This window comes from Kockovaella imperatae (assembly GCF_002102565.1).
Source record: "Kockovaella imperatae strain NRRL Y-17943 chromosome Unknown BD324scaffold_27, whole genome shotgun sequence".
Lineage (NCBI taxonomy): Eukaryota > Fungi > Basidiomycota > Tremellomycetes > Tremellales > Cuniculitremaceae > Kockovaella > Kockovaella imperatae.
The window spans coordinates 1-11,279 of NW_019028967.1; the positions used below are offsets into that span (position 1 = coordinate 1).

The 11,279-nt window shown below is 55.0% G+C and overlaps 9 protein-coding genes across 9 annotated transcripts; 6 read left to right on the forward strand and 3 right to left on the reverse strand.

Moving 5' to 3' along the window:
- Nucleotides 1-83: 83 nt before the first annotated feature.
- BD324DRAFT_654245 (hypothetical protein) lies at nt 84-469 on the forward strand (the record flags this gene model as incomplete). The annotated part of the gene is made up of 2 exons (XM_022018773.1): nt 84-296; nt 344-469. 2 exons carry the CDS (start codon nt 84-86, stop codon nt 467-469), a joined length of 339 nt encoding a protein of 112 aa, XP_021867647.1.
- Nucleotides 470-544: 75 nt separating this feature from the next.
- Nucleotides 545-1,489, forward strand: BD324DRAFT_654246 (hypothetical protein; the record flags this gene model as incomplete). The annotated part of the gene is made up of 1 exon (XM_022018774.1): nt 545-1,489. One exon carries the CDS (start codon nt 545-547, stop codon nt 1,487-1,489), a length of 945 nt encoding a protein of 314 aa, XP_021867648.1.
- Nucleotides 1,490-1,564: 75 nt separating this feature from the next.
- BD324DRAFT_606295 (mitochondrial carrier) lies at nt 1,565-2,695 on the reverse strand (the record flags this gene model as incomplete). Its single annotated transcript, XM_022014010.1, has 8 exons — nt 2,618-2,695; nt 2,563-2,573; nt 2,356-2,528; nt 2,230-2,313; nt 2,017-2,192; nt 1,842-1,979; nt 1,707-1,800; nt 1,565-1,668 (listed from the first exon to the last, which is right to left on the reverse strand). Exons 1-8 carry the CDS (start codon nt 2,672-2,674, stop codon nt 1,565-1,567), a joined length of 837 nt encoding a protein of 278 aa, XP_021867649.1. The 5' UTR covers nt 2,675-2,695.
- Nucleotide 2,696: 1 nt separating this feature from the next.
- On the reverse strand, nt 2,697-4,080 carry BD324DRAFT_640205 (transferase). The gene has a single exon (XM_022017329.1). It carries the CDS (start codon nt 3,954-3,956, stop codon nt 2,706-2,708), a length of 1,251 nt encoding a protein of 416 aa, XP_021867650.1. The 5' UTR covers nt 3,957-4,080; the 3' UTR covers nt 2,697-2,705.
- BD324DRAFT_640206 (hypothetical protein) lies at nt 4,081-5,553 on the forward strand. Its single transcript, XM_022017330.1, has 2 exons — nt 4,081-4,640; nt 4,685-5,553. Exons 1-2 carry the CDS (start codon nt 4,511-4,513, stop codon nt 5,362-5,364), a joined length of 810 nt encoding a protein of 269 aa, XP_021867651.1. The 5' UTR covers nt 4,081-4,510; the 3' UTR covers nt 5,365-5,553.
- Nucleotides 5,554-5,566: 13 nt separating this feature from the next.
- Nucleotides 5,567-6,780, reverse strand: BD324DRAFT_643977 (hypothetical protein; the record flags this gene model as incomplete). Its single annotated transcript, XM_022017583.1, has 6 exons — nt 5,567-6,058; nt 6,099-6,342; nt 6,381-6,494; nt 6,540-6,603; nt 6,637-6,704; nt 6,761-6,780. 6 exons carry the CDS (start codon nt 6,778-6,780, stop codon nt 5,567-5,569), a joined length of 1,002 nt encoding a protein of 333 aa, XP_021867652.1.
- Nucleotides 6,781-6,892: 112 nt separating this feature from the next.
- On the forward strand, nt 6,893-7,489 carry BD324DRAFT_654251 (hypothetical protein; the record flags this gene model as incomplete). The annotated part of the gene is made up of 4 exons (XM_022018775.1): nt 6,893-7,043; nt 7,082-7,113; nt 7,153-7,356; nt 7,397-7,489. The coding sequence occupies 4 exons, from the start codon at nt 6,893-6,895 to the stop codon at nt 7,487-7,489; spliced, it is 480 nt and encodes a 159-aa protein (XP_021867653.1).
- Nucleotides 7,490-7,653: 164 nt separating this feature from the next.
- Nucleotides 7,654-8,038, forward strand: BD324DRAFT_654252 (hypothetical protein; the record flags this gene model as incomplete). The annotated part of the gene is made up of 2 exons (XM_022018776.1): nt 7,654-7,812; nt 7,865-8,038. 2 exons carry the CDS (start codon nt 7,654-7,656, stop codon nt 8,036-8,038), a joined length of 333 nt encoding a protein of 110 aa, XP_021867654.1.
- An 81-nt stretch (nt 8,039-8,119) lies between these two features.
- On the forward strand, nt 8,120-11,261 carry BD324DRAFT_643978 (OPT oligopeptide transporter protein-domain-containing protein; the record flags this gene model as incomplete). Its single annotated transcript, XM_022017584.1, has 14 exons — nt 8,120-8,284; nt 8,325-8,676; nt 8,715-8,817; nt 8,856-8,871; nt 8,907-9,033; nt 9,075-9,276; nt 9,316-9,458; nt 9,534-9,624; nt 9,681-9,867; nt 9,902-9,932; nt 9,975-10,366; nt 10,416-10,770; nt 10,814-10,900; nt 10,945-11,261. The coding sequence occupies 14 exons, from the start codon at nt 8,120-8,122 to the stop codon at nt 11,259-11,261; spliced, it is 2,568 nt and encodes an 855-aa protein (XP_021867655.1).
- Nucleotides 11,262-11,279: the final 18 nt, after the last annotated feature.

Sequence of the window (11,279 nt, forward strand, 5' to 3'; positions counted from 1 at the left end):
GGTCAAAACGAGATGGATTCCGATGGAATGATGAGACCCTTCAGTGGTTCGTCGATAGAGGATGTGAATGGGTTAAACCCTACATGGAGCCTGGCGATTTCGTCCTGTGGGATTCCCGAACAGTGCATTATGGAGCCGCACCGCTGGACGCCAACAAGCGATTTGCCATATGCAAGTGGCGTCATCAGAGACTTGTGCTGAATCTTTGCGTAGATATCTGCTACAAGCCTGATGCGAACATAACACCTGAGCAAAAGGCGAGAAAGGTCGAGGCGTTCAAGAGGGGGTACTGCACGGTGGGTCAAAAAAACCGGGGGGTGAACTCTGTTTTGACAAGGACTAGAGCCACGACCCCACTGATTTCCTCGTCAAGGACGATCAGGAAGCGGAATGGAACAAGAACCTGCCCTATGGACCTCCCCGTATCTCTGAAGCGACGGAGAAGGCCATTGGCATCAGGTCATATTGACATGTTGAATTAGCCTGAATTTTGTATCTCCTTAAATGCAAATGTCTGTATCTCCCTTCACTTTGGCAACCTACCATGACCCAACCCGTCCAACTCCCTGTGCAGGTCATCGACACGATCCTGTCACACCTCGTCCCTCCTACCATCCCTCTACCTCGTCAACTCGTCGCTCAACCCATCTTGAGAAGGTTGGAATTTGTCCCGCCGGATATTCACGACACGGATGCCTACCTCACGCCTAACCCTGATCCATCCACACCAGACTCCCCATCGACCTCTTTGACGGCTCTGTTGGGCTCACTCGTGGATGGATACACGCGAGGGGAAGTGACCTATGGTTACGATGGAGAGACAGTCTTCGCGAGGATACCCCTGAGCCGGGGCGGAGAAACCGAGGTGAGGGTGATGTTCTCCTATGAAGATGGACAAAAGGCCAGAGGATGGGTGTATCACGCGGTTCAGAAGCCAACGAACGACACGTTGGCATGGAGTGAGACCCTTCCTCAACTCCCTCGTGGGGATGCTCCCCCTGAATCCGACACACTCGCCCCGAAAGGCTACTGGGAGGGATTCACACCACCGACACGCTACGTCGACCTGTCTGACAAGGCGGATGATGACTATTGGGCTTCCTACGGGACCCCCCAAGACATGGCTTCGAGGCCTAGGACACCGATACCGACGCATGTGCCGGAGAAGAGGCCGGACCCCAGCGACCTGAGGGACAAGATGGAGTCAAAGATCATGTATGTGCTGAGAAACATGTGGACAGAATGGACCAGAGGGGCAGAGAGGGAGGATGAGCTCGAGGAGAGGGCATTGGGCTGGCTACGGGTCTGCCGGTTAGCTCTGGAGGGCGAGGCGTTCACGGATCCGAAGGAGCTGGTGCTATGTGCAAAGATACAGGTCTGTCAGGAACTCTCAACCACGGTGACCAGTGGAGAAGGGGCGTTCTGGCGAATGGTGGAGAAGGTCGTTCAGTTGCGTATACAGTCGAGTGAGCCGAGCGGATGGGAGTGATACGAACACAACGGACTGGAGCCAAACGGACCGGGGAGGAATGCATCGCGAGCCCCCCCAACCAAGTGCTATCGCTCAGATGGCCCGTAACATCTCGTAGATGCGCCGCTGGGCAACAAACATGAACGCCGCGGTGAGAACAGATTGGACGAGCTTGGGAACGAGTCCAGCGTAGAGACCTAGCGTTCAGCTTTGAAGGAGGCGCATGCGAACTCACCGTGTAAACCCTCTTTGCGTAGGATGTGAAGGATGGCGTGGAGGGAGGACTTGTATTTGTGTGTTGCAGCCTGCAATCGTGATTTGACCACGATCTGGTGGGGGGGCTCAGCACAGCCCTGTAAGATCATCTCACGATTGGATACGTGCTACCCGTCGCGATCAACTTGCTGGCAGCGCCGAGGATGAATAGATCCAAGCTGGTCAGAGAGCTCCTCGTAGGGGACTTGCGGAGGGTGAGGATGAGGGCGAGGAGTCGTTCAAACGTAGTGTACTGGCACTCAGTCAAAAAGCCACACCATTCCGCCTACCTGGATCACCGGGTTGAGCACCAGCACGAGGGCCGGTCCGATCCCTCGCCAGAAGCCTAGGACGCCTGCTTCGTTGTAGATACGTTGAGCGGCGACGGCGATGGATTCTTTTCCGCGGGTCGATTGAGCTACTTGGATCGTCCAGATAGGATTGGTGATCATGGAAGTGGTAATGCCTGGGGGTTAAGCGCACTATACGCTTTCATCCCCCACCCGCAATCAATCCCGCCGTGATGCCCTGTGCCGTGGTCAATGCCCCTTCTTTTCGCTTCAGCATGATCGCCCGAACGCGTTCGTCTTGAACCCTCAGCGAAAGTCACATCCTTTGTCTCCACTCACATGACGCGTAGTATATCCCATTGGTCAAGGCCATGCCGAGGAGACTACTTTCGAGACCAGAGTACAGCCCTGCGATGCCTTCACGGGCGTAGATGCGCTTGAGTGAGGCGACGATCGTGTCATGGCCCTCCTCTGACTTGACCGCTTTGCGTGTGGAGAGGTTGACGAGGGGACTTGGCGTCAGGGGCTGGAGCTGTCATCGCTCACTAGGTGATGGCCTGGGGGCATTTCAGTTGAGGCTCGGCGTACAAGCTTGACTCACTAGAGACACGCATCCACCGGCCGCTCCAGCCACGGCGTGGGTCGCAGCGTCGCTCATGATGTAACAACAAGCAGGACGAATCCAATAATTATAAATGCATGTCTATATACTTCCACACCGGCTCGCTGAGAGATAAACACACATCTATACCTCCGTCTAGAGCCGGGAGAAAGTAGCCTAGCCCGTCGATACATGATACACTGGTGAACGGCGTGGACACGAGCACGGGTCGATTCTCAAACACTGCATACATATCCATCTTGTTCCATTGACTCAGCATGAGACTCCCGTTGCCATAGCGAAACGAGCTGGCGATGGATCGTTTGTCAGGCTGTGATTCGATCCAGCCGAGGGTTTGATCAATGCGGGAGGTCGCGTCGGGATGACGCGCCATATGGTGGACTGTCGAGGCGACCCGAGAGACGTGGTCCTGGAGCAGATGGTCGGGTTCAAACTCGGCCCAGGTCGTCAAGACGGCTTGGGGAAAGTAGCGCGGTGGAAAGGGGTACCGACGACGGAGATCGACTGGGGTGAGGAGGTCTGGCGGGGAGAGGGCATCGTAGACACGTGCTCTAGCTTGGTAGATTCGACAGTGGAGATGTGCGCAGAGGGCGGAAAAAGTGCCCACAGAGGTGCGTCGTTTGATCGAGTCGAGTTGGTCGGGGGTGTAGTGAAAGAAGCGACCGGTCGCAGGGTCAGAGGCGGTGGGCTGAGGGGTGAGAGGGGTGAGGGTGAAGAGGGTCGTGCTGCCACCCGGAGGCGCCTTGAGGGGAATGATGGTTGGCAAGTCCACTCCGTCCAGGGCCTGCTTATCGTCCCTCAGGTTGCGATACACCTGAGCCAGATCTCGGACCAGTTGAAAGAATCCTACGGCATCGCAGACCGTGTGAAGGCATCGTATACCGAGTGAGACGGAATCACAGGCAAACGAGGTGTGTCGGATGGACAGGATTGGGCCATTGCTCACAGCCGTGGCGTCTGGCGTGAACGATGCAAAGAGGTCGTTCCCTTCGCCTGGGAGATCCACCATGGTGACTTTCTCGGGGAGCCCGTCGCTACATCTCGCCGTCTCAAACAACACGCCTGATCCTATTGACGTGATAAATCGGTTCCCCAGCGTGTCTTCCTGTAGCCTCCCCGTGAGCTGGGGGTAGACCTCGAGAAGGCGAGCCAGAGCATCGCGCAGGATCTGGGGGTCCACAGGGGTCCTATAGACAAACACCACGGCGACCGGGATGACGATGGGCACGAGCACGTCCAGCGTACCCAGGGGGAATGGATCGTGAAGGGATCGAGTCCGAGCCGGACATGGCGACTCTGTCGACAGCACCTCTATCATGCCCTGATAGGCTCGTTGGGTTCATCGAGCTACGACATGCGGGTGAACAAAGATAGCTAACGAGCTAGTGGATGGGGGGGTTCAAGCGGCGGAAACAAAAAAAAAAATAGTCCAAAAGGTGCAATCTCTTCAGTTTACCCTCTCTCTCACTCTCTCTACTCGATGAGATCCCGCCCTGTAGCACCTCTATAGCATGCTCACTGCTCATTGTTTGCTCAGGACTAGACGATCCATCTTTCCGCACTGCATGTCAACAACATGTACCATGACGCACCGTCCCTGGCGATCAATCCAAAACAAACGTCCTTGAGTAATTAGACAAAATCCCTGGTATGCAGACTACGCTGCAAGCTACTGACACCTTCCCGCTGTTGACGATGCACGAGGGTTTGTCCTTCTGTCCTTCTAACAAAGATATATAAAGGGTCCTCTGCTCATGCTCTGATCCTAAACCATCACTCTCTCGTCTCGTCTCGTCTCTCCTCAAATCTCTCCTCTTCGTCAAGTTTGATACTTGCTCTAGGTCGATCCTACACACACCCACCTCCAACACTATGCGCTCCTCTATCGTCATCGCTGCCTTTTCCGCCCTTGCGCTTGAAGCGTTTGCGGCTCCTGTCAAGAGAGGAGGAATCCTCGGTGGGGACATTCTCGACGGACCCATTGTCAGTGGGAACTCGATCCGTGAGTGGCCGAAGAAAAAAGAATGGTAAAGCTGATCTTAACAGTCCCCATTCTCTCCGACTCGAATCCCACCGTTGTCTCCCCCTTTACCCACTCCTCCTCTAAACGAGACGGTATTCTCGGTGGAGAGATCCTCGATGGACCCATTCTCAGTGGAAACTCGATCCTCCCGATCATCTCCACCTCGGACCCATTGGTCGTTTCCCCCCACACCAAGTCGGACAAGCGAGACGGTATCCTTGGAGGTGATCTCCTTGACGGGCCTATCCTGAGCGGAAACTCCATACTCCCCATTCTTTCGGATTCCGAACCCACCGTGGTCTCACCCTTCACCCACTCATCGAGCAAGCGTGGAATCCTCGGCGGAGACTTGCTGGACGGCCCTATTCTCAGCGGCAACTCGATCCTCCCCATCCTTTCCGATTCTGAGCCCACGGTCGTTTCCCCGTTCACTCACAGCGACAGCAGCAGCTCGAAACGAGATGGCATCTTGGGAGGTGACCTGCTTGATGGACCCATCCTGAGTGGAAACTCTATCCTCCCTATCCTGTCGGATTCCGAACCCACCGTCGTCAGCCCATTCACCCACAGTGACAGCTCGAAGCGGGACGGTATTCTCGGAGGAGATCTTTTGGATGGACCCATACTGAGCGGGAACTCGATCCTCCCCATCCTGTCGGACTCGAATCCCACCGTGGCCAGCCCGTTCACCCACAGCGAGTAGTACCCTAGTAGCATCTTGTTTTGTTTGTTTGTTCACCTTCGAGAGACGATGATTGAATCATCATCACACAACTGAGCGCTTGACGCCGAGGACAATTTTTGGAGAGACGAGAGGACATTTTTAAACAAGGCATAGGACGGTTTGTTTGTCCTGAGCCAGCCTTTATTATATAGACAGTGATGTATGGACACTTTCTTTTGTTCTACCACGACGACGGGTCTATGACGTTGGTGTCTAGATTGTCAAACAGGATATCTCGCATGGTCTCGGTGGATTTGATCTGGATATCCCTGACAGCCTCGTCGGAGAAGAAGGCACAGTGAGGGGTGATGATCAGTCGGCCCATGAGCCAGGGCTCAGACGCGCGGTAAGCTTGGATCAGCGGTGGAGGGGGATCGACTATCGGTTCGGTCTCCAACACGTCGAGGCCAGCTGCTGTCAGTCGACCTCTCCGTAGCGCTCGTTCTACCGCGTCAAGGCTCACACACTCGCCTCTCGACACGTTGATCAGGATCGCGCCGGGTGGAAGGAGCGCCAGCGTCGTGTCGTTGACGACGAGGTGGGTCTCGGGTGTGTGAGCGCAGTGGAGGGAGATGACATCGGCTTGGGAGAAGAGCTCGGTCAGGGAGAAGAGTCGGGTGATGCCTAGGGCTCTGTCTAGACCGTTGGGGAGAAAGGGGTCGTAGAACACCACCTGGGGATCAGTTTAAGAGGGGTTCCAGTGTCTCACTCACCCTGTAGCCGAACGTTTTGGCTCGGAGCGCAGCGGCGATACCGATTCGTCCAAGACCGAGACATGCCCATGTCTTGCCAGTGGGACGGTGAACGATAGGTCCGCTGAGAGGAATCCCAGGGGGGCCATTGAGAGGCTTCCATTCGGCTCCAGGAAGACGCTGAGCATCGTGCTGGAGAATGATCCCACGACGGAGGGATAGAGCCATGGCGAGAGCGTGGTCTGCGACTTCGGTGGTGCCATAGCTGTTCATCAGTGAGAGTTTCACACCCTTCATACTCACTCTGGCACATTGGCGACTTTGACACCGGCCGCCGCGAGAGCTTTCCGGTCGAGTCGGTCGTATCCGACACCTGTTCGGACGACGCACCTTAGCTTGGGAAAGCGGACGAGGTCACTGAGGTGCGAGTGAGCTGAGAGGCTTTTTCCGCAAACGGCATACTCTGCGGTGAGATAGTGTCGAACGATGAGTATCCCGTGGACCTCTGCGCAGACCTCGTCGGGGACTAGGTAAGCAACGACGTGAAGGCGATTCTCACCCGTGGATAGCGGCTGAGATACTGCGAGGTGGTATTGGATCAGCTTGAACGGTTGAGGGCGTTTTGCACTGAGGAAGATGTTCTCCTAAGTCGGTCAGCGAGTCCTTTCGACACGATGGCTCACTTCCACAGCTCCGAGGACATAGCGATCCACCAAGGCGAGGATGACCAACTCGGACATGATGATGTAGGAGGTCAAAATTGCCGAGCATTTTGCCGAGCCTTTTGAATCTATTTCCACACCTCTCCTCCAACCATGAAGTCTGCATTCGAAGAACGGTTCGAGAACGATGGCAAGGGGGCGGCGGCAGCCCCAGGGTCAAGCTATGTCCCCGACTCACCTGAAGAAGGAGCCATGCTGCGCAAGATTGACCTGCATCTCCTGCCAATGTTGTGGATCATGTACGGTGGGGCACCGTGCCGAGTCGGTCTGACGATCTCTAAGTGTTCAACTATGTGGATAGGACCAATATCGGAGTTGAGTCGGGGGTCAAGAGCGCCAGGCTGACTCTGTAGAATGCGAAAACGGGAGGGATGCAGGATCAACTCCATCTCAGCTCGTCGGACTATAGTCTGGTTCTGTCCATCTTTTTCAGAGTGAGAGCGGTAGTGTGGGACGCTGCTCAACTCCCAGGGCTACCTCCTCAAGGAAGTACCTTGCAACATGATCTTGGCACGGAGCCGACCTTCCATCTTTCTTCCCCTAACATGTTCATCTGGGTGAGTGTGATCTGGTCCCCAACACTGCTGACTCTTTCAGGGGTGCATGAGCATCGGCGTGCGTGGAGTGAACAGTCTCGCCGGGATCGTCATTGTCAAGAACAGACCTATCCGGCTCGAGGGTCCTACTTGAATAGTAACTCTCTGAATAGGGATGTCAAGCTGGGTGGCTTATAGACAACGAATATACATATTGATGAAGAAGAAAGCTTTATCTCCTACTCTTATACTCGGGTAACGGCTCGGCAAGCGGAGATCGCCGCCGACCGTTCCTGACATGACTTTGGGCTCGACAAAATGACCCATGGCCCGGACGACGATGTCAAAAACGCCACCGCCCGATACGTCTTTATCTGTTTCGGTGGCGCCGGCATCTGGTCCGCCATACCGATCTTTCTCAGCTGGATGGTGACCATGTTTGACGGGAGGGAGAAGCGGGCGATATCCATCGCCCTGGTGAGGTGATACGCACAGTAAGCTTCTGACTTTTCTCTTCCCGCCTCCGCAGATCAACGGCTTTGGCAACATTGCCTCGGTCTACGGCTCGTTCCTTTGGCCCGCGTGGGTCAAACCACTGTACCACGTTGGTTTCGGCGTCACTACCGGTATGCTCGGCGTCGCTGCATGGATGACATTGGCTCTAAAGTGGAGATATGGTGATATCGGCGTTGTCCGGTCGTAGTGCCAAAAATGCCAAGAACAATCTCTACAAGTGTATATATACCTCCATCTGTCATCGTACACATACCTTCGCCATGTCACCATGCAATCCAGTCCCATCGCAGAGGACGACAAGAAGCTGTTCGACATCGCTCCGGCTGAGGATGGTCTCGACAATGCTAATGTCCATGAATTGGGGATGCTGGAGGATGACCTCGCGGCAGTGCATGCGAGGTTGGGGGAGGCGAGCTTGGAGTGGACCTATGCAGTGAGTGGGGGGTATCACACGTCATGACACTCATATCCAGGTCATCAAAGAGGCTCGAGTCGTCCACAAGAACGATCCAAACTTTCCCGGAGCAGTGCTAGATCAGATGGACCGATTTCTCGACGATCCAAACGTCTTGGCGAATCCCGACAAACATGCTGATCTCATCAGGGAGATGAAGATGGAGGCCATCTTGTCGACAGAGAATTCGCCGTATCAAGAGGTTCGAGCGAATGTGGACAACACAGACGACCCGACCATGCCTTCGCTCACGTTCAGGGTTTGGGTCATTGGCACGATATTCTCAGGCATTGGAAGCTTTATCGACACCCTGTTTCTTGTGCGCCAACCTGCCATCTCGGTCGGACCAAACGTCGCGCAGATGCTTGCATGTGAGCTGAGGTGGGGTAAATCTACTGCTGATACTCAGATCCCGTGGGCAAGTTGATGGAGCGATTGCCCGAGGCCAGTTTCTCGCTTCTCGGCCAGACAATGTCGTTCAATCCTGGCCCGTTTAACAAGAAGGAGCACATGTGAGAGTGGGGCAGCGAAGACGATGCTGACGAAACAGGCTGATCACGATCATGGTGGGATGGTAATGCATTCATTCGCTGACTTGCAGGCCTCCGTGTCCTTCTCCTACCCCTACACGGCCTTCTTGATCCCTACTCAGGCGCTCCCCCAGTTCTTTGGCCAGGAATTCGCGCGAGAATTTGGGTACCAGCTGTTGTCCACCATGGGCATCAATTGTGAGACAAAAGCAAAAAGGGACTACACTGATCACCTAAAGTCGTCGGGTATGGGCTAGCTGGACTGTTTCGCCGATTCCTCGTCTTCCCCAGCTGGGCCCTATGGCCATCCTCTCTCGCGACCATTGCGTTGAACAAGGCATTCCACACGGATCAAAATGAGCCAGTCCAAGGGCCATTTGGCTGGGTCTTTCGTCGTTCACGAGGTCAGGTGTTCTTCATCACCTTTGGGGCAATGTTCATGTGAGTGACGAGCGAGGCTGCATCGCTGAAGGGTGCGAGATGGTTCTTCTTCCCCGGTTTCATCTTCCAAGCCTTGTCCGTGTTCAACTGGTTGTCGTGGATCGCTCCGGACAACATGGCATTGAACAATGTCATGGGGTTCAATAATGGCGTGGGATTGAACCCGTGGCCGACGTTTGATTGTGAGTCGAAAGAGGTGGGTGAGTGCAGAGCTGATTCTCAGGGAATAATCTGTGCGTGAGGATGGTAGTACACAGCTGACTTTAGGACCCCATGGCTCACCCCGTTGACCATCCCCACATTCTCCATCGTCAGTCAATTCATCGGCATCTGCATCGGCACCTTGATGTGAGTGTGTGGGCGCCGCGATTTGGGCGCTTCTTCGGGCTATGCTGAGAGACCAGGACCATCGCTTTCTACTGGCAAAACGCATGGAACTCGTCTTATCTCCCGATCAACGCCAACAACACCTTTGACAACACAGGGTCAGCCTTCAACGTGTCCAAGATTCTCGGTCCCGATGGGCTCTTTGACAACACGCGGTACCAAAAGTACTCCCAGCCCTGGATGTCGGCGGGATTCTGCACCTATGTGAGGGGGGAGCAAGCTTCATCGCTGACCTTAGCTTATATGGTATTTTGCGATGTACGGAGCGAGTAGGTGCAAAATGTTCCAGGTTGTGGCTGATGAACCTGCAGCTCTCTCCTACATCTGCGTCTACCACCGCCACGAGATTGTCACCGCGGTGAGAACTACAGCCAAAGGGTTCAAAAAGGTCATTCTGAGGCGTCGAGCCGACACCACGGAGGATCCGCTCGCCGAAGACGTTCATTACCGCCTCATGAAGCATTATAAAGAGGTTCCCGAATGGTGGTATGCCATCCTGCTCATCATCGCCGCCTGCGTCGGCATGCTGGGCGTCGGTCTTTGGCCAACACACACTTCGCCCGTGGTCGTGATCTACGGCATCATCATGCCTCTTATCGCCATCCTACCCTGTGGAATCGTCCAAGCGGTCACTGGCATTGCCATACCGCTTCAGGTGCTTGCGCAGTTCATCGGAGGGAGCTTTTCTGGCGGGAGCGGCGTGGTAGGTCCCAATCAAACTTAGGTTCCCCACAACTTACCGCACCGCCCAGGCCCTCATGTTCTTCAAATCTTACGGGTACATCTCCATGTACCAAGCCCTTGCTTTTTGCAACGATCTCAAGCTCGCTCACTATATCAAGATCCCCCCGAGGCACACATTTGTCGGCCAAGTCTGGGCCACCCTCGTCAACACATTTGTCGCCGCGTCCCTGTTCAACTTTCAAATGTCATTCAGGGGGGTCTGCACACCAGATGCAGATTTCAAGTTTACCTGTCCGGGGCAAAAAACGTTCTACACCGGCGCCGTGTTCTGGGGCGTGCTTGGTCCGAGTCACCTATTTGGAGCGGGCAAGAGGTACAACCTGTTGCTCCTGGGCTTTCCCATTGGGGTGATGATCCCGATCAGTGAGTGTGAGGGGGACGCATCTGTCGCTGAAAGCCCCCAAAGTCCACTACTTTGTTCGCCGGAGCATGCCAAAGCGGGAATGGATCAGGCAGATTCACCCGGTCATGATCTGTGCGGGTCCAGCCAATTGTGAGCTTGACACAATGTCCCTTCTCGCTGACTCTTTTCAAAAGGGGGCTCACCCTACAACTTTTCCTACTTTTGGCCCAACGTCATGGTCGCGCTCTTCTCCTTTCAATATGTCCGAAAACGATACACTGCGCTCTGGGCAAAGTACAACTACGTGATCGCAGCATCCTTCCCCGCCGGCATCGCAGTCGCCGCGTTGGTCATCTTCTTTGCGCTCGAACTGCCCGCTGGGGGGTTGAGCATCGATTGGTGGGGAAATACCGTCTCGTATGAAGGGTGTGAAGGGAGTGCGTGTACAAGGTTTAAGATTCCCGAGGTGGGGTATTTTGGCCCGACGCCGGGCACAAATGCGTTTACCTAGCGGGCGTGGCGTAGTGAG

Coding starts and splice junctions, on each gene's coding strand:
- BD324DRAFT_640205 (XM_022017329.1), bottom strand. CDS start 3,956: ATGATAGAGGTGCTGTCGACAGAGTCGCCATGTCCGGCTCGGACTCGA.
- BD324DRAFT_640206 (XM_022017330.1), top strand. CDS start 4,511: ATGCGCTCCTCTATCGTCATCGCTGCCTTTTCCGCCCTTGCGCTTGAA. Junction 4,641..4,684: donor TGTCAGTGGGAACTCGATCC/GTGAGTGGCCGA, acceptor TGATCTTAACAG/TCCCCATTCTCTCCGACTCG.